This window comes from Callionymus lyra, chromosome 7 (assembly GCF_982586985.1).
Source record: "Callionymus lyra chromosome 7, fCalLyr1.hap1.1, whole genome shotgun sequence".
NCBI classification, from domain to species: Eukaryota; Metazoa; Chordata; class Actinopteri; order Syngnathiformes; family Callionymidae; genus Callionymus; species Callionymus lyra.
Genome location: NC_141824.1, coordinates 12,508,870 through 12,532,830, shown reverse-complemented (window position 1 = coordinate 12,532,830; position 23,961 = coordinate 12,508,870). Strand labels below are relative to the sequence as shown.

At 39.7% G+C, this 23,961-nt stretch overlaps 1 protein-coding gene across 2 annotated transcripts in view; it reads right to left on the bottom strand.

Moving 5' to 3' along the window:
- Nucleotides 1-22,881, bottom strand: part of tpst1 (tyrosylprotein sulfotransferase 1) — a 26,643-nt gene extending 3,762 nt beyond the window's left edge. Inside the window, exons 1-3 of one of the 2 annotated variants that reach the window (XM_087796226.1) lie at nucleotides 22,695-22,881; nucleotides 14,417-15,445; nucleotides 6,219-6,417 (exon numbers count right to left, since the gene is read on the bottom strand). In XM_087796226.1, coding sequence (XP_087652352.1) covers nucleotides 6,219-6,417; nucleotides 14,417-15,273 — 1,056 coding nt within the window. In that variant the 5' untranslated portion in view covers nucleotides 15,274-15,445; nucleotides 22,695-22,881. The remainder of the gene's footprint in view (nucleotides 1-6,218; nucleotides 6,418-14,416; nucleotides 15,446-22,694) is intronic. The other variant, XM_087796227.1, reaches the window with a different exon arrangement.
- Between the last annotated feature and the right edge of the window lie 1,080 nt (nucleotides 22,882-23,961).

Below are 23,961 nucleotides of genomic sequence, written 5' to 3'. Positions count from 1 at the left end.
AATAAACAATAGGATCATCTATTAAATGGACATTTGTAGTAGTTTATTGTAATACTATGGTACCTTCAACAAAACCACAGTAAAAGTAGACGTTCAATCGTTTCTCTTTTTTTTAGCGTCAACTGCTCTTTTTACTCTCTAGTGACACCTTCAGGCGATTTATCTCATTAATATTGATTAACACATGTATTCAGATACTCATAGCAGTAATAATTAAACAACACTAGGACGCGTCTCTTGTACGTTTCCTCCACGATAGAAGCATCAAACAACAGAACAGAACCGACCGTCTGTTCGTTCGACACACTGAGCACTGCAGCAGTTTTATGGAGACTCTTAATGCAAACATTGATCCGGTCTCGGGGCGAAGCTCTAGTGCCGAGATAACGACGGAACACTCGATGCTGCATTCTAGACCTGAGCGGCATTAACGCGGCGCAACTTAACTTCCAGGCCGATCGATCCATCTCTCCAGAAATGTAACGAGTAAAAAGTGAACGTTGATAGATAAAATAGCAAAAAGAGGCAAAAGGCAGCACTTAGGTTTAAACTTTAAATTAAACTAGATAGATTTATAGTCAACAAGTCTGAGGACGAGAGGATACAGGGGCAAAAGGCAGCACAAGGTTTAAACTTTAGGTTAAACGAGATAGATTTACGGTCAACAAGTCTGAGGACGAGAGGATACAGTGGGCAAAAGGCAGCACAAGGTTTAAACTTTAAGTTAAACTAGATTTATAGTCAACAAGTCTGAGGACGAGAGGATACAGTGGGCAAAAGGCAGCACAAGTTTTAAACTTTAAGCTAAACTAGATTTATAGTCAACAAGTCTGAGGACGAGAGGATACCGTGGGCAAAAGGCAGCACAAGGTTTAAACTTTAAGTTAAACTAGATGTATAGTCAACAAGTCTGAGGACGAGAGGATACAGTGGGAAAAAGGCAGCACAAGGTTTAAACTTTAGGTTCAACTAGATAGATTTATAGTCAACAAGTCTGAGGACGAGAGGATACAGTGGGCAAAAGGCAGCACAAGGTTTAAACTTTAGGTTAAACTAGATAGATTTATAGTCAACAAGTCTGAGGACGAGAGGATACAGTCGACTCCAGCAGCTTTGAAAGCTGACATTTGGACATATTTTGGTTTGAAAACAAATTAAAGCAGTTGCGACTTCATCAAGAGTCATGTGGTCTGTACATTCTGCAACAACAGAGTCAAGTACTCAATAATACTACACATATATACTTGTTACGACAGTATCAGGATATATCGTATCGTTGACCCTGAATGAATACGACTTCTGTGACAGCGAGCTACACAACTACCTTGTCTGGATTGAAAAGCTGTTCTTTACTTAATGTTGTCAACATTTAAGGCCAATATGTACATTTGATAATTTTAATATCCGTATAAAAGGTTGATATTAACTGAGCAGAGAATCAGATGGGGTGCACGAATGCTCCTCCCATGATGCAACACTAATAGACTCAGGGACTGAAAAATATAATCTCCTTGGCAGAGGTATTTTTTGCAGAAGCCTCCTACAAAAGTCAACCCTGGAAAGTCACTGGTATAAAGCAACTACATCATCTTTCAACTCACTTCAGTTGTCGTGACACTATTGTTGTGTGGACGTGTGCGTCATCCACTCGTCGTGTGTGCAGTTGTGTTGACAGGGTGATGCACACAAGGTTTCTATTAGACTTCGAGTGGACGTGGGTGGGTGAGTGTTCGAGCTCTGACTGAAGTATGAATAATAGAAGATGCTTAAATATGACAGGAAAGAAAAAAAAAGCCTCAAACACACAATGGAGCTTCGCAAAGGAACGACATCTGGGCTTGTTGTGAAATCAACGAGCTGCAGATGTGACCAGCACAAGGCACGGAAATATCTGGACGAGACATCATTTGTTGTCGAGGAGGCCCGATATGAGATTCAGGAAAAAAAAAACAATGAGTCAGAGAATAAACGAGGGGGAAAAAAGCAGAACTTCCTTCAAATAAAAGTCTTTCTCCGGCTTATTAGCGCAAACCTAAAAATCGCTGACGTCCATGAAATCGTTGTCCTTATTCGCTTTTCTTTCCACCCCGGGCTTGTGGTCAGACACATTCCTCGGTGCGTCTCCCCTCGCGTCCCCGAGATCTTTCCGTATCAACAGTTATGACATGATGATGAATTGCTTAAATCTGCTGCTCCCTCCTCGGTTCCTCTCAGACTAATGGAAAATCATTCCAAGTGTTTCTACGAGTGCAAACCAGGTTAGAGGACGACGGAGGAGACTTTCCAAAAAAAAAAAAGGAAAAAAAAGAGAGAGACAGAAAGAATCTTGACCACAAACTCCCGGGAGGATCATCTCGTCCGAGACTCTGTCAAGTCTTGTAAACTTGAAGAAGCCAGAACACACGACTTCGTGAGAAGAAACTGAGAGAAGATGATGGTAAGTAAGTAAGTAAGTAATATTTATTTATATAGCGCTTTTCGAGACCAGGGTCACAAAGCGCTTTAACAATCAAAACAATACTCAAAACAGTACATACTTCAAAGATCAAGACAACACCGAGAACAACACAGGAGTTCGAGAAATTCAAGGAAAAGCCTGAACAAATAGAAACGTCTTAAGATGTTTCTTAAAGGAGTCAGTAGACTCCATCAAGCGCAAAGAGAGAGGAAGATCGTTCCAAAGCTTAGGAGCAACAGCCTGAAAAGATTTCTCTCCTCTGGTCCTGAGCCGTGTGCGTGGAACCATAAGTAGATTCTGATCCACAGACCTCAGAGCCCGAGCTGGGGTGTAAGGCTGGATCAGATCAGTGATGTAAGGAGGAGCCTGACCATGAATAGCTCTGAAAACAAACAGTGAATAAAAACAGTGGGTCCCAACCCTTTGACCAGGGACCGGTACTGGTAAATTAGGCGTTGGTTACCGGGCACTACAAAAAGAAAATGATAAGAAAAATGATGTTACTTCACTTCTACTGATGATTATTGTCTGAAAAGTGTTTTGTTTTGAAATAAAATATGGTATTTTCTTTAAAATAACATTAGTTTGTCAGTCTTGACACATCAAGACACTTGTTTTAGCCAATTTTACTCTAAGAATAAACCTGTAAACAAGTAAAAATAAGTGGAAAAACAAACTATGCAGGATTTATTTGAACCGTTTTTAATCTAAAAGTCGATCTGTCAATCATGGGAGTAACGAAATATTGATAAAACCTAAAAAATGGCGATATTGTTTTTCAAAATATCCAACAGGTTTGTATCGACTTTCTTCAAATCATATTCAATTTAAAAGTCATTTATTTATATATTTACGAAAAATAAAAATAAATCACGTAATAACTGAGGACGAGAGGATACAATCAACTCCAGCAACTTTTAAAGCAAAAAGCAAAAGGCAGCACAAGGTATAAACTTTAGGTTCAACTAGATAGATTTATAGACAACAAGTCTGAGGACGAGAGGATACAGGGACAAAAGGCAGCACAAGGTTCAAATTTTAGGTTAAACTAGATAGATTTATAGTCAACAATCTGAGGACGAGAGGATACAGTGGGCAAAAGGTTTAAACTTTAGGTTCAACTAGACAGATTTATAGTCAACAAGTCTGAGGACGAGAGGATACAGGGACAAAAGGCAGCACAAGGTTCAAATTTTAGGTTAAACTAGATACATTTATAGTCAACAATCTGAGGACGAGAGGATACAGTGGGCAAAAGGTTTAAACTTTAGGTTCAACTAGACTGATTTATAGTCAACAAGTCTGAGGACGAGAGGATACAGGGACAAAAGGCAGCACAAGGTTCAAATTTTAGGTTAAACTAGATAGATTTATAGTCAACAATCTGAGGACGAGAGGATACAGTGGGCAAAAGGCAGCACAAGGTTTAAACTTTAGGTTCAACTAGATATATTTATAGTCAACAAGTCTGAGGACGAGAGGCTACAGGGGCAAAAGGCAGCACAAGGTTCAAATTTTAGGTTAAACTAGATAGATTTATAGTCAACAATCTGAAGACGAGAGGATACAGTGGGCAAAAGGTTTAAACTTTAGGTTCAACTAGACTGATTTATAGTCAACAAGTCTGAGGACGAGAGGATACAGTCGACTCTAGCAGCTTTTAAAGCTGACATTTGGACATATTTTAGTTATTTAGCCAATGTTTACTCGGACAATACTACAAATATATGAACCAGTATTGCAATATTTTCGCATCATATTGCCAGAGTCTCGACTACAAACCTCTATAATTCGTTCAAAAATAGGTCGGGCACCCCTGGTGTAAAGAAAGTCATCAAAATGCATGAGGTCGTAAAGAAGCACGAAAGCCAAAATGTGAATCAGCCGTGAACATCGGCAGCATGTTACACAGCCAGGGCTGGTGAACATAAATCATTTAAAAAGGTGCGAGACTCGACAACATGCTCGCCCGCGAGCACACGCCCACACAAACGCACAACACGCTTGACTTGGAACATCTGTAATAAAAACCTGAAAATATCCAGATGGAAGTTTCCTGAGAGAACCTGAATCCTTCTCTAGGACTCGTATAAAAAAAAAAAAACATCATGGAAATCACTACAAGCCAAAAATAGAAAGTTGAAGAACTCATACTTGAACCGAACTTCAGGAAAATATCGGTTATTGGCGGCGGTTGGACTGGGATGAGGGTCAAAGGTCACACACTTATTGACATAGAAAATGGCCCTTTTAAACATGATTTAACTCTATTAAACCTCCAAAAATGTTAACGTTGTCATGAATCTGTCTTGTTAAACTCTTCACTCAGTTCAAATTTATTTCATTTGCACACAAACATAAAGGTTTTCCAAAGATCATCAAACTCAAGTTAAAGCCAAAAAAATGATCAGTTTGTACATAAAATTAATCAAATTATTTTAGTTTTTTCATCCTCTTATGTTGCCTCTGTCCCTGGCGTCACTGACGTACCATCCTTCCGCTCCATCATCTCCATGTTTATTCAGGAAAAGCAGAATAAAATAAATGAGACAAGAAAAGAGAGAGAGAACGAGTCAAAGGCGTGGTTTTATTATGGCAACACTGGTGCCAAACAATTACTTTTGACATGTTAATGGTGCTTAAATAGAAGCATTAATGTCTTTTAATGAAATTTGGTTTCCGTCAGTATTATCCGAGGGCGTTGCCGGTTATGGTTTGGAAAACAAACAATGACCGTCTCAATTTGAGTTAAAGAAATCAAAAGGAAACCAAAAAAAGATGCACAACAATCTGCATCTCTCTTCAGATTACGGTTGTATCAACACAACGCGTCAGATATCTGTGTCCACTCACTGGGTGATGGATGGTGCCCACACACATGCCTGATTATTAATGTCAAGTTCACATTTTAAAGCAGGTCAGCGAGGACTGTATATGGACTCAACGTCCTCTCTGGTGAAATCAGTTTGATAGTGGAATAAATCGGAAGATTTACCGGAGAGATTTTGGATGAATTATGCATTACTTCCTAACACAACAGACATGTATAAGACTGTAATAGTTTTCAAATATCATGATGTCCTCTGTGCAGCATTGAGTCTTGTTTGCACAGTTGTTTACAACCTGCTAACAGACAGTAGCTGCTTTAGTTTGTAAACTAAAACACAGAATATTGAGCCCCAATAATCCTTTATTTGTTGGACCAGAGTCACAAAAACTGTCCCTGGTTTTCAAGGTTTTCAAGGTGAAGGAGAATGTTTTTCATATCCAGGTAAAATCAATAGTTTTCGACGTAAAGCCGAGGACAGGAAATGACTGGAATAAAAAAAACATGTCAGGGAGGCACCTGGAAATGAAATAACTCCCGAGTGCGACGTGCTTTTGCACAGACTCCTGGTCGTAAAAAAAAGAGGATGACTCAACTTTTATGTCCACATGTCGGGGCCACTGAACCGACGTGAAATACTGGGATTAGATGATTCACAAGATTTAAAACCCTGCTGCACAACCAGCCTGGCAGCTCTGAGAAGAAGGAATTCATTCTTCATTCTTTTACAGCATTTGTTTATAGAGAAACGCTTTAATTTATTAGCCAGGTCAAAAGCTTCATTGATCCAGTTTCAATGTAAAACACTTCCATCTTCGTATTAAAGTTCAGAGGAAATCCTATGATTGAAGATTCGAATAGGAAAAGTTGATGGTTTGCCATTAGAGAATTTCTCAAGATGAACGTTTCCGTGTTCACGATCTTCCCACTTACCCTCCTGGTGTTGTCCAGCACTTTGGGGTCCGGCCTCCCATAGTTGGGAGGGTTGGCGTGGGGGTCGTAGCCCAGCCTGGACAGCATGGGCGCGATCACGGCCATGTCCCTCACCACGTCCGCCGGGATCTTCCCCACCCACTTGGATAAGGCCTCGACGTTGACCGGGTTGATGACCTGGTCAGTGGAGCGCTCCACCCTGAGGACACGGGCACATGGTTATATAAAGTACTTTTCTTTTTAACAGAAAATTATGAAAAAATAACTAAAGATAAAAGGATTTCTGCTAGAATCGTCTTTTTGATGGTAGCGTTGTAGCATGTTAGCAACAACGATATGACTGTCACTAGTTTGACACTGCGTACATGAGTATATGTATGGCTGATGCAAGAAATAAAGTTTAAATGTGTATATGTGTATATTATATATATATATATATATATATATATATTGTCCCAAAGAATTTTAATCAAAACATTTCACAGGTTAATCTCCTTTAAATTCTCCAGAATGGTTTATAACAGATTGATATGGTATAGTTGTTTTACATTTTCTTTGTTTTTATTTACGCCAAGATATTCGCAATTCAAAAGTAATTTTGTGTCTTGAAATATGCACACATAGTCCAAGACTAAATGTTAAAAAAATGTACAGACTGTACTGAATTTTGACTTGGACAGGGGGATTCACAGGGTAATACAACGACGCTCTGCAGAGTACTACAACGGCACTTTGTAGGGTTATAAAACGGCGCTTCTTGGAGTACTAAAACAGGAATTCACAGGGTAATACAGCGACTCTCCGCAGAGTACTACAACGGCACTTCATAGAGTAATAAAACAACGCTTCTCGGAGTACTGAAACAGGAATTCACAGGGTAATACAGCGACTCTCTGCAGAGTACTACAACTGCACTTTGTAGAGTTATAAAACGGCGCTTCTTGGAGTACTAAAACAGGAATTCACAGGGTAATACAGCGACTCTCCGCAGAGTACTACAACGGCACTTCATAGAGTAATAAAACAGCACTTCTTGGAGTACTAAAACAGGAATTCACAGGGTAATACAGTGACTCTCCGCAGAGTACTACAATGGCACTTCATAGAGTTATAAAACAGCGCTTCTCGGAGTACTAAAACAGGAATTCACAGGGTAATACAGCGACTCTCTGCAGAGTACTACAACGGCACTTTGTAGAGTAATAAAACAGCGCTTCTTGGAGTACTAAAACAGGAATACACAGGGTAATAGGACGCTCGCAGAGTACTACAACGGCACTTTGTAGAGTTATAGAACAGCGCTTCTCAGAGTACTTAAACAGGAATTCACAGGGTAATACAGCGACTCTCCGCAGAGTACTACAACAGCACTAATAAAAAAGCGCTACGCAAAATAAACAACTGCGCCTCGTGATGCAGCTTTTTTAGTTTACACACAGGATTATAAGGCGCACCGTTGATTGTGGACAGAATTTAAGGATGTTAAGTGCAGCTAATAACAAATTGAATAGTACAAATATGACATTCACTCTCACCAGCTTGAAATAAAAAACTGCCAATCACATGATCGCATCACTTTGGGTTGGTGCCGTTAATGGCCCAACATCTTGTCAATTATTCATCGAAGGTCCTACTTCACCCAGGATGGTGTTTTGTATCACCCGCGGCTGCTGAGAGGGAACTTGATAGAGACATGGAGATTGTGGAGGGTCATGAGTGGAAGAGCTCCCCGATCTGGGAGAGGTAATGGAGGTGAAGCCTCCCAGTTGGGATGGGCCTCCACTAAATCAAGGTCGGGTAATTGACGCTAATGCTAGGACACGGTCCCGCTCGGGGCCCCTGGCTAGCCACTAAGAGATCCTTTATATAAAAGAGACAAAGAAGCTACAGGAAGGTGAAGTAATGGTGATTGTTGTGGTTCAAGGCCATTTTATACCGGCTGTCGAGGGGGTTGACTTAATGCACTCGGGGCGGCCCATTTGTGAGGAGTTGGGGGCGGAGAGTTCAAGAAGACAAGGAGCCGCCGGCTCTCAAGCGTTATCAGGTCAGTTATTAACGATAGCAAACGGAATCAAACTAAAGTAAATCAATTATTCCCCTGGAATTTATCAATGGGAAACATCAACTGGAGGGAAACATGGTGTTCCTCCAACAAGATGCGGTCGAACGGTTTCATGCGTTTTCCCAGAAAAACACAAAATATTTTAGCCATGAGCTAAAATGAAGTGTTTGTGCTTCAATTTCAATTTCTTTTCTCAGTGGTGAAAACACTCTATTTTGCATAAAGGTTGTCAACATAAACAAGGTAAGAATGTTAGGATTTCGAAATCACTACCATACTTTCTACTATCTATAACAGGGGTCTCAAACTCGTTCTCACAAGGGGCCAACATTCTTGGTCGCAGGCTAATTTTTATATTTGGAAAAACTCAAATAACCATCAACCTCAGTTTTGTTCTTGTTGCAAGTATTTATAATTCTTATCATCATGAATCTCTATTCCTTATCTCATCTTAAACACAGACATCATTATGAGTCAACATGGACATAAATGTATTTTGAGAAAACCATCTGTCGGACCGCATCCAATTACTTTTTGATTTGGCCCTTGGGCCAAAAGTATGACATTTTTTAATTAAAGTTATTGAAAATGTTTTCCCAAAACCATTGGAAACGCGTTACTCACAGATGTATTTCATCCAAATCATCCTAACATAGTTTATATTACTCATGCATTTCTTAAGTTTAAAAATAGGTTGATTTTTGTCTTAAAACTTTTCTTTTTCATTTATACACACAGATATTCCACCATTATATATCTAAATACGAGTCTTATGTCTAAATCTCATGATTTTTACATGTTCGAAGTTGTCCTATTGTACGTATTTCTATTGCTCCGAGGATTTTACCGTTTGTATTATTAACTTTTGTACAGCAAGTAGTGGTTTTTTAAAGCTTCACATGAATAAAAAAGATTGTATTTAGAGTTATTTTTTATGATGTCTGGTTTGGAAATAGTTTAAAATTCATAAGAAAGCACCAGCTCAAGTTTACAAGCGTGACTCACGCACTGAGTCAAGATGTCGTTTTTTGGGAAGAAACATGTGGTACTTGTGACTCAGCGTTTAAACATGTAACGCTCACTATAACCGCTGATCTGTGGTGTGATTTCTACATTCAGCAGCAGTGAGACGCTCGACTCGGAAGCAGTAAAATGTAGTGTAAACAGGGTCCAAACGAAAGGAATGATAAGACCTCTTTGAACAGAAGTAAGAAAGTTGACAGCAGGGGTGGATCGTCCGGAGAGTGAGGTAAGTGCCAGATGGAGGGTGACCCGAGTGGTGGAAGACCAGGACGGGGCGGGGGGAGGGGGGGGGGGTTGTTCCTGGAGAAGAACCAGACCATCACACCATGAACGACCATATGGACACCAGAAGCCTGTGGACATGACTTGACAAGAAGGAGTGGCACCAGGATCTAAAACTGTTGGGGCCAGCTCGGCCTTCTCTGCGGAGCAACAGCAGGAGCATGAGAGTCTCACCGCAGTATCTCTCTCTGGACAAGGTTTTCCAACGGTTCGCCGGCTACTCCGTGACCACTGACCGGGTTGAAGTGTAATTACTCGATTCGCTAACAAACCTCAGACACTGACTGCGTGTTTCATCTCCTTCCGTTCGTCGCTCAACAAAGAAAAATACATTTATAAGACGGACAGAACTTAAAACAAAAAACATTCAACATATCGTCTTCACCCTGATATGTCTTTTCTTCTAGTCGTTTCCAGAAGAAAGAAAACAAATTGATTTTTCTTCCGGAAGAGCCACTGGAGATAAACACAAGTCTCCTGATAAGGTTTGCCATCAACCCCTAACTTCAGTGACCTGGAGGTGGAACGAGAGAGACACTCTGCCAACATTATCAAAAGCTTTCCTCTGAAGAAACTTCCTTATTTTTTTTTTCACTTCTGGCGTCAATATCAGCCAGGAAATGACTTGTCTGTGCCCTGAGAGAGCGATTTTTTTAAATCGAGAGAAACTATGTTAGATCAGAAATTCTTCAGTATAGAAGTAAAATTCAAGATTTTAACGCTAATGTTTAAAATTGTGTTTCACTAGAATTGATTAAATATTTTTAAAAAAAATGAGCATTATCCAGGAACTGGTTAATAAAGTGAAGGTTTTGTTTCCAGCCTCAAGTAGTTTCACTGTTCTTGAGATTTGTGTAGTTTCTAGTCATGCATGACCTCTAAAGAAGTGTGTGTGCGTGTGTGTGTGTGTGTGTGTGTGTGTGTGTGTGTGCGTACAGAGACGACACTGAGAGACTTTTAAGTGAGTCCTTGTTACTCGGGTGCAGCCATTTGGTGCAAATCAAGTTCATCTTACGAACACAAGTTGATGCTGGGAATCTGAATTTCAGCCGAAACCATATAAGAAAGTCATCCTTGAGAATTAAGAAACCTCCTTTCAAACTCAAGATGTTCTATTTGACTGCCAGTTGGAAATATCTGCAACTGTATTGCACGGGTAACGCTTTGGAAAATCCCCGGCATTAAACAAAATCTGCCATATTTCACTTGTTTGAATTAACTTTTATTTAACAACATTTAATTAAGTTTAACCCTTTTGAACAATGTTGACCTGAACAGCTCCCATGATGCTTTGCCGCCCAGCCAACAAATCACAGTGAAGCGAACTAAATATAGCAGTGTGTACAAAGGCATCATGTGAGTTTTTTTAAGAGTTTGGCGCAGGAATGAGTGCCTCCCAATAAGTTATGTGGTTGTGCTCAAATTAATTGGCTGTATAACTAAAAATAAAAAACTTTTTTGTAACAGTGTGAACAAAGGCGGAATAAATATAATGTAATTCATGCTCCCTTTAATAAGCATTTCATTTAGCAAAAAGTAGTAGTACAAATCTTGAGAATAAAGTATTGTATTCGAGGGGTTTTGTAAGGACAGGAAGTCAGATTGGTTCCAGTCCAACAACATAAAGGCTTGAAGTAGAAACAGCAGATCTAACGAGAGCTTTTATTAAAAGCATACGAAACACATGTGAAGACCAGCAGGGGTAGCAGAGGATATGCAGTGTGTTTTTTTTTGGGAGCTACGTGGCAGGAAGAGAATGAAGGGGTTGAACCCCTCTCTGTGTTTCCTCAATGACTTCCTGGGGCCGACCCGGCTGAATCACTGAAACCAAAACATGACTGGGAGCAGGCGAGGCCAGGCGAGGCCAGGAGAGGCGCGGCTCGGGAAAAGCATCAGCGCCGCCAGGATCTCACTGGTTTCCAGGCCAGTAATGAGTCGCATCACGCTGAGCGCAGCGGTAGGACGGTAAGTTTTTAGACTCGCGGGGGGGGGGAAAGATGGAATGCTGCTCGGCTTTGTGAAAACATGGAAACCATTATTTTTTTAAAAGGTTCAGTGACACAAACTTAATGGAGGTCAACAAAAAAAAAAAGAAGAAGGAGTTCAATCATGCTTGAGTTTCTGTCCCTGTGCTTCACATTAGTGCCCGTGGTAGCTCTCCCTCGTCCCAGAAGGCAATGATCCTGAAAGTATGCGTCGAGCATGTCGGGGCTCATTCCCACGGAGAGTGACAGACGGCGAGGCTTCTCCACGTGCAGCCTGTCACAGTGGAAACAACATGCGACGGGAGTGGAGTGGCGGCAGCTGCGCAGGAAGTGAGGAGTTAACGCGAAGCCTCGCTCAAAGAGACGTTATTAGAGGAGGCTTCCGAAGATGCTCGCTTTCCCAGCGAGGGCTGACGTCAGTCGGCTTTCAACGCACCACTTCATTTCAAGCGGCAGGAGAGAGATAAAAACAGATGCCGTGTGGAGACGTTTCAATGAAGGCTCGGGATGTTGTGAAGCGGAACTGTGTATAAACCAGACATGTAGTATACAGAGGGACTCTAGATTACAAGTATTTTGCAATGGCCCCCAATAAATAAAAATGTTATTGTCTGAAGAGTTGGTAAAAAATTGTGTTTTCAAACTGAGCATCCACCGACACTGCGTCATAAAACGTCCCTGACATTCGCCCATAATGTTGACAATGGAATTCTGTAGAGATGGTTCTTAGGTTTGAAGCTCATAACACCAGCTCGAATTCACACTATTAGACAAAACCAATTTCGCAGACCGATGGAGCAGAAACCTGCCGACCACAATAGCTACAGTAGAATTCTACTTATCTGGATGTGGCACCATTTAATGGCGGGTAAACAAGGACGCCAGCGATACACGGTTTAGTGCAGAGACGCAGGACTTAAGATTCTTTACTTTTGGTTACAAATTTAGATGAATTACAGAATGTTTTGTTCTGTGGAATAAACAGGAAAAGTAAACTAAATCCAGGCGCACCACTTCAATAATTCGGGAGCACAAGCAAACCACTTGGCAATAACATGCAATACTCCTATAAATGTTAAAGAAAAACCTGGTATAAAGTATTTGAATAGAATATAAAAGAAAAAGCTTACATTGAAAGGCGCAAAACAATTGGTAATGTGTGGAAGACTACCCCCAATAACAACGAACTTGATCTACTTCCCTTTCAACCCCTTTAAAATAAAACAGCGGAAGTAAATATTAACACAATGCCGAGTGACTAAAAGTCGGTTACAGTGCATATTTGCGGCATTCAGAATTACAAAACACAGACATGTGGATTCATGCGGGATTAGAATCATCACCCGATGTCTGTGTTTGGTGAATTACAGAAGGTAGTTTGCGGCAGATTTATTACATCACAAATTACAAATCACAGACGTGACGCATTCGCATGGGATTAAAACTCAGACATTCTCCGCAATTATTACAAATTACCAGAGATCAGGAAATACTTAATCCCGTGCAAATAGGGTTTAAGAAGAGACAAGGAAAATCTCTAACTTCAATTTTTCATTCCAACTTCAAAATGAAATGCATTATGCTCAATGTTAAGAATTGTACAAAAAGGACAGTTTTCGCCGTGTTTTGAGTGCTTTCGTTTGGCATGACTCGCAGTGTAAACAACGTATTTTGAATGTAGGTTTGCGGGAAAATTGGGCTATTGAAGGCGAGCCTGATGTAGGTGCAACGTCATAGAGAAATCAACCTTTTGCTACAGGAAAGAAAACCCTGGGAGCCGCTAAACCCTTTTTGATTTTTAAACCTTAATATAATTCCATATAATGTTCACTCTCTCCAATTGCCTTCATGCTATATTTAAACAAAATATGAATATAAAGTTAGTGATATTTCCCCCAAAATGTAAACTTCACTCATTTTCTACTCACCCTCATGTCGTTTAAGAGTTTTATTATAAGGATTACTTTCAGAGTGATCCGTTATGACAAAAATGTTTGTTCATTTTAATGTAGCGACAGTGTCAGTTGTCTTCGTCTTCATTTCCCTCCAAAGAGACACTTAAAAACATCCAAATATGAGGAATTGTTCCCAAGAAAATTAAACGAGTCTATATTTTAGGCTTGTGGATAGAAGATGAAGACAAAGACCACTGAGCTCCGTTCGCTACATTAAAATGAACAAACATTTTCATCTCCAAAAAGAACAGATTACTTACTGAAAATAATTTCAACCCTTAGTCGACATGACGGTGAGAATAAAAAACAAAACAATAGCCCATTCAAAATTAAATGATTTTTTCTAATCAAACTTATCCTAATTTAAAATAAGAAAGTATAGTTTACCAGGTCTTGATTTATTTTTTTAGGTCTGCATAAATTCGAAATTCGAAATAACATTTTGAACATTATCCTTTGAAAATAAACCGAAACTAAACAAACTTAAGTAAAATACAATAACGCTCGTTGTTTTCCGTGTAACTGTTCCTTTAAGACTGAGACAGGTGAGAGAGGGGGCGAGTGAGGAGTCAAAGTTTTGGTTAAATAATAGCTATAGTGAAGGAGAGAGCCGCTTGTTTTACATGTATCATTTGAAAAAACACGCTACGAAATATTTAAATAAAATGCCCAAATTCATACCAATACTAATGCTTCAGTCAGTGACTGGTGCGTGGAGATTACACAACTACGCTCCACTATCAGCCACTATCTAGACACAGGTCTTCATTTCTGATGTATATCATTTGAAATATAGTCGCACCATCAAAATTCCGTGCGCATGTGCACCTGATCCGAGCGCACTCTGGAGCCCTGCCACGTATAACTATATCGCGAGCTACGTTTACTCACTTCGAAAGCGAAACTCCTCCGGCTTTTCCGATGAGCTGCTCGTGATGGAGGACCGCGTCGTTCCAGGGAATGTTCAGGAACTTCAACAGTGTCCTCATCCACTTCTCTGGGTGAAGCACCAGCTCCTCGTAGTGCACGGGCAAGCACTTGTCCGACGCCTCGAGGCACTGAGAGTACATGGTCTCTATGGCGCGGTTCCACTTGGTCAAGCAGTCCCGGTAGCTGCCCAGGTCGAAACCGGCGATGGTCACCTTCCGCGAGATCATGGAGTGAACGGAGGCGCGCCCGTCGCGCACCATGAGGACGAACTTGGCACGAGGGAATATTTTGGCCAGGTAGGACAGCGACTTGAGCGCGAAGGGGTCCTTGTTGCAGAGGAAGTTGGCCGGCTCGCCGTGCTTCACGATGATCTCCAGCAGGAAGGCCTGCATGGCGGCGTCCAGCACCTCGTCCGTGACGCCGGCCTCGTCCAGGCGCATCTTCTCCCTCCCCGACCGGCTCCACATCTGCTTCATGGCGAGGATCCGCGGGATGACCCGGGTTTCCTCGCCGCACCGGACGTCCGGGTGAGCGTCCAGCATGGCGCGCATCAGCGTGGTCCCGCTGCGAGGCACGCCGCCGATGAACACCAGCGGCATGTCCTTGTTGTAGACGAAAGGCGTGCTGAGGTTCTGACCCGTCCGCAGGGTCGTCCGCATGCTCCCGCCGAAGGCCGACAGAGGCAGGAGCCCGCCGGGCTGGCCCCGCTCCTCGATGCGCTGGTGGCACTCCATGGCGTGGCGACCCAGGTAGAAGACGGTCACGGAACTGACGACCAGGCAGGCCACCAGCAGGTTCTGCTTCAGCTTGCCGATCATGCTGCAGGCCACAGCGGGGGGACGGGGCGGCAGTGCAAAAAAGGAAGGAGGCGGATATAAAGGGGGGAATATATAGCGGGGTGACCCGGTCCTTATGGTCGCTTTGGATGCACCAGGCACGGATGGAGCTCCCTGGCACGAAGCAGGTATCGTGTCCACACCTCCATCAGGCCTAGGATGTGACACAAAAACCAAGATTACACAAAACCAAAGAACTACACAAATAAAACATAAAAATAGTGAATTAAAAAGGTAAAAATGACCACAAGCTATTAGATTAAGACAAGCCCCTTAAAAGAGAGGCAAAAACATTTACTCAGCAAGATGCAATACACTGTAGGAACTTGGTTGGCATATGTAGTAATTAGCGGGGGCTGTAGCGGTACACTTATCTCAAGATACGATATATTCACCTCATAATACGATTAGATAAATTTGGACGATTTTTGAAAACACTGAATTTTAGTGACGTCTTGTGATCGTTCCACTCTCCCTTTGTTGGGTGAATTGATGGAAATGAAAGCCAAAATATGTCCAAATATCAGCTTTAAAAGCAGCTGGAGTCAACTGTATCCTCTCGCACTCAGTCTTCCCAGGGATTTCACAAAATTTTAATGTTTCCTCTGCGGAGGACAAAATGATTTCTGCCATCTAATGGCTGGAGGGTTAATTGCACGTTTTTATACATGTCAATTGTAAATTAAAAAGGAAAATCTATTACCTCATTTGTTACACATATAAAGCATAAAATAACTTATTTTATACTTTATATTGCAATAAAAAATATATATACATGATTAGAATTGTCTCCCAAATTTTTTTAAAAAAAGTTTACATTTTTGAAAAATATTTCTGAAAGGGAAAAAAAATGAAAGTGCTTTCGAATATCAATACAATAACTTGAAAAAAAATTGAACTATATCGGTTTATTCAATTTTTCTCCCAACCATTACTAATAACAGGCCAAATGTGTAAAAAAAAAAGTAATTTAAAAATATTTAGTATAATAAAAAGTATAATTAAAGTAATAAAAAAGTCTTTTATTGGATGGGATTGGAAAAGGCAGGTCATCTGAACAGAATCACAACATTAAAAAAACACTTAGCATCTCAGGAACTACAAATATATTTTTTGTATATTTGCGAGAGTCTCTCTTATCACGACTAAAGCAGGAAATGGCATGATTACATATCTCCGACACCATGTTGCCAACATCCTCTACGTTGGTAACAACGCAAGTATGTGCCAAGCAAACATGTTTCCAACCATCAGCGGTCGTTACACAACTAAAGAGCGTTTTCACAGCAAAGCTTAACAACTAATTACCACAATCCCCTCCTGACAGAGAAAACGCCCATGCAACACTAATCTGAGGACAAATACTTTTAGTTCCCTGCTCAAGAGCACGCCTGAGCAACGCTCGCTATTGCACCCACACACACAAACACACACTTCACAAGTCGAGGAAAAAAAAAAAAAGTCATAACAAACACATCCTCCACAGAAGTGGACCCGGTTACGTGGAGTCCGTGTTGTGTTACACCTTTTGCACCGGGGCTCAAATGTGTTTGTGTTAAATTAATTGATGCTTTTCTCTCCCGTTACTGATACTGTATCCTCTCCTTGCAGGATGTTTTCCCCATTGATCTGTTAGTGAGGTAGTGGAGGCTCGGGGCTGCGGTGAAACCCAACCATATCGACACTTAATAACAGCCGCTGCCTCAGAAGGAGGTGGTTCTGGGGAAGGTTTACCTCTTGATGCTCAGCAGACCACCAGCCGTCACGACGACTCCTTTATGGCATTGAACTGGAAAATTTGAGGTCGTATAGTTTATGTCTTGAAGACTAACAAAGGTTTCCATATGAAACTTTTTTCTATGATGGTTATTGAGCTATTCTTTTAATGGTGCTCTGCACTAATATATATATATATATATATATATATATATATATATATATAAGAGTTGCAAGAAAGTATTAATACTAACAGCACTTTATAATTGTTTTTGTATTGCTCTTTTTAAACAATTATAATTTAACGTCTTTCAAATCATATTTTTATCAGTTCTTTTGTGTTTTATATATCAATTAAATGTGTATATAATAAAATTATTCAATGTTTTAAATACAATAAACGTGCAAATGTTCATATCGTTTGTTCATTTTTGTGCTAATAAACTTCCAGCCCCTGGACGGTAGCGTCTAAATGAACGTCGAAATCACGCAAGATCCTGGCGATGACTGAGGGTGAGAGGATACAGTCGACTCCAGCAGCTTAAAGTTAATGTTTGGACATATTTATTGTTTCAAGACGAATAAAAGCAGTTAAGACTTTGTCGAGTGGTCTGTAAATTCTTACGGGTAATACTACAAATATATCCTTGTTCTTTTAGTATCATAATATGTAGCAATATATCATATCGTTGCCCTTGTACAGTGATGTGTATAGTATCTCCAGATTCTTTCTAACACACACTCCTAGTCACGGTTTCATATCACATTAGCAATAAACCACAATAGTTTTTCATAGAATTCCAATTGATGGAACGAAAATGGGAAAAGTGGAAGAAAAATACCTACGATATTTGTCATCTTATCCTCATAGTGAGAAAACTGCAAGAAGGTATTTAACCTTCTTTTTTTTTAAAGGTTGGTAATAATCACAGGCCTTGTAAGAAATATTATATAAAAACCATACTTAACAGGGTATGATTATATGATACTGGACTGGAGTATAAAATAAAGCTTGTAGTGTATGAATAAATCATTTACAACTTGAGTAATGTTTAACCTTTGAGCAAATTATTAATCTACTTACTTTTGTCAACCCCTTTTAGTTGTGGTCATTTTGGCAAGTTAGAATGTATACATTTGTATGGGGTCTGGTTAAAAAATAAAAATAAAAGTATGTGCATTTTAGTCTACACCAAATCTATTTAAAGCGTTAAGTCTTGTAATTGGCAAATCTAAGATAAATCCACATTAGTCGTATACAAAATAAGTGTTGAAATGACTAGATATTCAAGTTTTTTAAGGTATAAACGAGTCGTATGTGAACCGTGCAATAACACAGTGGACAAGAACCCATTCAAGTACGACTATAAATCTAAGACACTCCCGTCAAAGTTCCACAAGCGGCCACAGGCTCATGAAAGGTTTTACTGACACAGCAGCACCACCGCGGTCGTGAATCACCAGCGTCACGTCGCTGGGAACTTCTGTTAGCAAACATCACAATCGTCTCGTACGACACAGCTCAAGACGTCCCACAAAACGTAGACAGAAGGAAGCCTGGAAAGAGAAACCCAAAGAGGTCCAGATGCTTCAGCTGTGATGTTGTTAACTAGCAACTACACAAACACAGGTTGTATTGGTTTCCGCGAGCGGCGAGTCAACAAACGGTCAGCTGTCAATCAAGTGTCTCACAGTGGGAGCTGACCTGTGTCAACATCCAACAGTAGCTGGTTCTGGAAGTCCAGTAAAAAAAAAAAAAAAATCACAAAATCCTCCACAAAAAGTTGATTAAATCCTTATTTTCCAGGCACAGCTTTGCAGTCTCATCCCTAAATATTTCATTGACTTTCTTTGAGAGAAGTTCTCACTGTGAGAACCAAGAAATATGCATGTGGAGTGTTTGCCACAACAAGCTTCTTCCTGTTGTCGGCAACACTTCTGTATGAAAGTAACTTAAAGAACTTCCTCAGAACATGACGCTGGTTAACTTGGACAAAGAATTCTGCTCATATCTAAGAATTAAAAAAAGGTCTTTGAAAGCATTTTTTTTTTACAGCACATGTTTAAAAAAATGTTCATCGAACATCTGTTAACCGTGTACACGTCAGTGTAACGGTCATGACTGATAACTTAAGTATGGCTGATGTCTTGTACTAACTGTGGTATTTAAGGATTTTGGCCTGTTATTAGACATGAAATATATGCTCAAAGATATGTTCAAAATAACTATTTTTATCTAGAGAAAAACTTTAACGTTAACATTCTATGCGACTCAGGCTCATTGGCACTTTTAGTTTTGAGATCATAAATACTATTACGGGATTACAATGTAGTCAAAAACACTTAATAATATATAATAATAATTATAATATGGTGGACGATATATGTCACTCACCTCTATAATGCACATTTGACAGTCATAGTAAAGTTGATGTATTTTGACGATTTTTTATACGTTTTTCTGAAAATCGGGGCGACAACTTGCATCCAAATATTGTTTAGGATGAATTTAACACTCGAATATATAGGATTAACACATGAAAAAACATTTATGTGTCCAATTAAATCGGTGTTTTTTAGAAGCATTTAAAATGGCATAGTAGTTGTAATGGTAGTGATCAGTGGATTAGACTTTCATTTAATTCTGATGGGCAAACCAGTCCTTTTGAAAGACCAATGGTATTTCAGTTTGAAAGTCATTAAAAGTGAATATGAAATTTTGTTTTGGTCCTTCCTGTCCATCACCCTCTATCTTCGTATGTTTTAATGCTTAAAGACGCTCAAAAATGACTCGCAACATTGTACTGTAGACACAAGAGACCAAATACATTAATGGACAAAACACCATTTCCAACAAAACTGCTTCACAAATTGTTAAAACTCATGTCTAGTTTCTCTTGCTTGCTCAACAAATTCTTGCTCAGTGCGTTTGTTGGTGTAATGTTGCTGCAGAAGAGGAAGCGAGGCTGGTCCTGTGTGTACTTGGTGACCGTTTGAATTCACTAATGTGCGCTTGATACAAAAGAAATGTAAATATTTACTGTATATTGAAACAACTTATGGTGTATTCGTTTCATCTGGGCCTTTTATTTTTTTCCTGTGCATATTTTTTCAAGAGCAAAACTTTCTAATTGAACGTAATGAATTACTTTTTCTTTTCTTAGCAAGTTTTCCAATTAACCTTTTTAAAATGGAAAATATTAGGTAAGTTATGAGATTCTGAACTATCACAACTAAAATATTGAACCTTGTCGAGTTATAGTATTAGGGGTTTGACCAGATATTAGTTCATTTTCACCAGTTTTAATAACCCAAAACTTCCTTAATATTTACCACAGGGAAATGATACTTATATCGTCATTAAAAGACATGTCTGACACTATTGCTTAAAAAAACAAAAATAAAAATCAATCAAACTTCAAAATTGAATACACGCTCCTGCATTTACAATGTAGATTTGATTATTTACTACTTGATAAATCCTTTAGGGCTTTAGCTTCCACGATGTTTACTTGAGTTGTAACAATGCTACCTGGTTGGGCGACGGTGAGTGTACTCATAACCCAGGGGTCACCCGGTGAAAATCCTACCTTATCACTGAAAAGTGAACACTGGATCCACTCCTGAGTGGAACCGAATACAATCCTCAATTTGTCTATCCATCTTTCCTTATGCCCTCATATCATAAACAGTACTTGTAAATTAAAGTCAGCTGTGGCCCCAAAAATATACTAGGGGTCAGCGACCTTTACACAACTCTGGGCTACTTCAAGTAAATTATATTCCTCTAATACAATATCATATTTCGATCCTTTAATAAACACCAATGGTGCAACAAGAAAGGAAAGACAAAATCAAACATAATATGCATCTGTAGTGATACACTAATCTCATGATACAATTTGCTACGTTATGTTCGGCTCACAATACGATAAGTTTGGGTCGCGGTACGTCTCTTGGCTCGCGGTACGATAAGTTCGGCTCACGGTACACGTTACAATAAGTTCGGCTCACGGTACGTTACGCTCAGCTAAAGATACGATATGCTCGGCTAAAGATACGATGCGCTCGGCTAAAGATACGATGCGCTCGGCTAACGGTACAATACGCTCGGCTAACGGTACGTTACGCTCTGCTAACGGTACGATACGCTCGGCTGAAGATACGATACGCTCGGCTAACGATACGATACGCTCGGCTAACGATACGATACGCTCGGCTAACGATACGATACGCTCGGCTAACGATACGATACGCTCGGCTAAAGAAACGATACGCTCGGCTAAAGAAACGATACGCTCGGCTAAAGATACGATACGCTCGGCTAAAGATACGATACGCTCGGCTAAAGAAACGATACGCTCGGCTAAAGATACGATACGCTCGGCTAAAGAAACGATACGCTCGGCTAAAGATACGATACGCTCGGCTAAAGATACGATACGCTCGGCTAAAGAAACGATACGCTCGGCTAAAGATACGATACGCTCGGCTAAAGATACGATACGCTTGGCTAAAGAAACGATACGCTCGGCTAACAATACGATAGGCTAAAGATACGATACGCTCGGCTAACGATACGATACGCTCGGCTGAAGATACGATACGCTCGGCTGAAGATACGATACGCTCGGCTAAAGAAACGATACGCTCGGCTAAAGATACGATACGCTCGGCTAAAGATACGATACGCTCGGCTAAAGAAACGATACGCTCGGCTAAAGATACGATACGCTCGGCTAAAGATACGATACGCTCGGCTAAAGAAACGATACGCTCGGCTAACAATACGATAGGCTAAAGATACGATACGCTCGGCTAACGATACGATACGCTCACGATACGATACGCTCGTCTCACGGTACGATACAGTATATTTTTGATACACATGAATTCTTTTCTGAACGATTTAAGGGGATTTAGATCTTATGATTGCTCCACTGAAAACTAAAGAAATGTCCAAACATCAGCTTTAAAAGCAGCTGTATCCCCTCGTCCTCAGTCATCGTTGGGATCTCGAAGGATACGATTGTTCGTTTAGCTGTGGAGGATGTAGTTTCTACTGCTATCTATCTGTAGGAGTTTAATTTCGACAAAAATAAATACTTGTGAATTTTTGCGTGTTAATTAAAAAAAAAAAAAACTAATGTTTTTGTTTCACACACACACTTTAAGGAATTTTAAACCACAAAATAACCACGATAGAAAAATAAAAGATGACTTAAAAGCCCCCCAAAAAATACACCGGAAATATCTTATCGTAAGCGTTTTGACCAAAAAAAAACTCGGATACAATGCTGTTGAGTATCGATACAATAACATTAAACAAATATCGATATATATATAAATATACGAGTGTATGGAGACACAGGGGCTACACCTCTGCGGTGACAAGTGTTTTTCATCGTGTCCGCCTCAGGTGAACGAAGACATGTTTGAGTAACGGTTCTGGAGGAAGATGGAAGGTCTGTCAACACACGTCTGTTGGACGTCGTCGAGTCCAGAACCTCTGCGTCCAGAACCACAAATAAAATGTCAACACACGCGGCTGGACGTCAAGAGTCCTCGCCGGCGAGACACGAGCACGACGGTCGCGAATTGTAGTTTTTATTTCGGGGTCGAAATGTGTCGCAGCTCCGAAGATTTTGACCAAAAAAAAAAACACCAAAAAAAACCCAAAAACATACCGACTTCTGCTCAGACTGCGCGGGAGGTTCGAGGGATGACGAGAAGGTCCAGCTTTTGTGAGTCCGCCAGACTCAAGAACGTCGTCCTTTCTTGGGTCACTTTTCGTGCATTTTTTCGTGCGTCAGACGTGTGCGACCAGCACCATAGTTCTGCCGTGTTCTGGGTCGGAGGTAAAGCCGAACCTACACACTCTCCAGCGACTGGAACTGCTCCCCCGCCGAGTGAAAGCCGCGCTGTGATTGGTCGGAGAACCGGAGACGGGTTTGTCTCAGACGCGTTGATTGGTTGAGGACAGAGAAGGCGGGACTACTGATCATTTAAACGCACAGTACTCGCTTAAAAACTAAGGAAGAGCAACGGAACCAGAAATACGTTTATTAAAGAACGTTAGTTTCTATAATAACTTTCCTTTTCTCAACACTTTTTTTGAAGTGTTTAAAGTTGATCATATATTGAACGACTTTTTTTAAAAAAACAGTAAAAATAAAACATAAATTGTTTGTGAGTAGAATATCTTTTTTTGTTAAAGAACAACTTTGTTTGGACAGAAAACTATGGATTTTTATATATTTATATATTTACATATATATTATATTGATTTAAATATTGAAAGGTTAAAATAATTTCAATTATTCAATATTTGTTATATTTTAATTTCAATTATTCAATGATTTTTACATTTAAATTCAATATTTAAAAAATTTAAGCATTTTAAATTCCAAATAAAAAATTCGAAACGTTTTAAATTAAATTTAAAAACATTAGTTTTAAATTTAATTTAAAATGCTTAAAAAATATATATTGAATTTAAAAGGCTTTGTTTTAAATAAAAACATTGAATAATTGAAATTAAAATTTAAAAAAATTGAATAATTGAAAATGAAATATAACAAGTATTGAATAATTAAAATGAATTCAACCTTTCAATATTTGAAAAAAATTTAATTCAACCGTTCAGTATTCTGATGACACTGAAATACTTCCATAGAAAACACATAAAGCAAATAAAAAATTGAATTGAGAAAATAATAAAATACATATACATTAAACTAATATACAAAAACAATGAAACGGGTAGAAAAAAAAAAGTGATGAATAAATAACAAAATAGAAATAGTTTAAATTTGCATTTCCTTGTTCTTTTATTTATTTTAACTTTGTTCTTGCTTTTAATAAAAGTTTCATAAAAGTTTTATGAAACTTGCTTCACCTTCTAGCGTCTGCTGTGGACTGGAAACCTAACTTCCCGAAGGTCTATCCATCTAT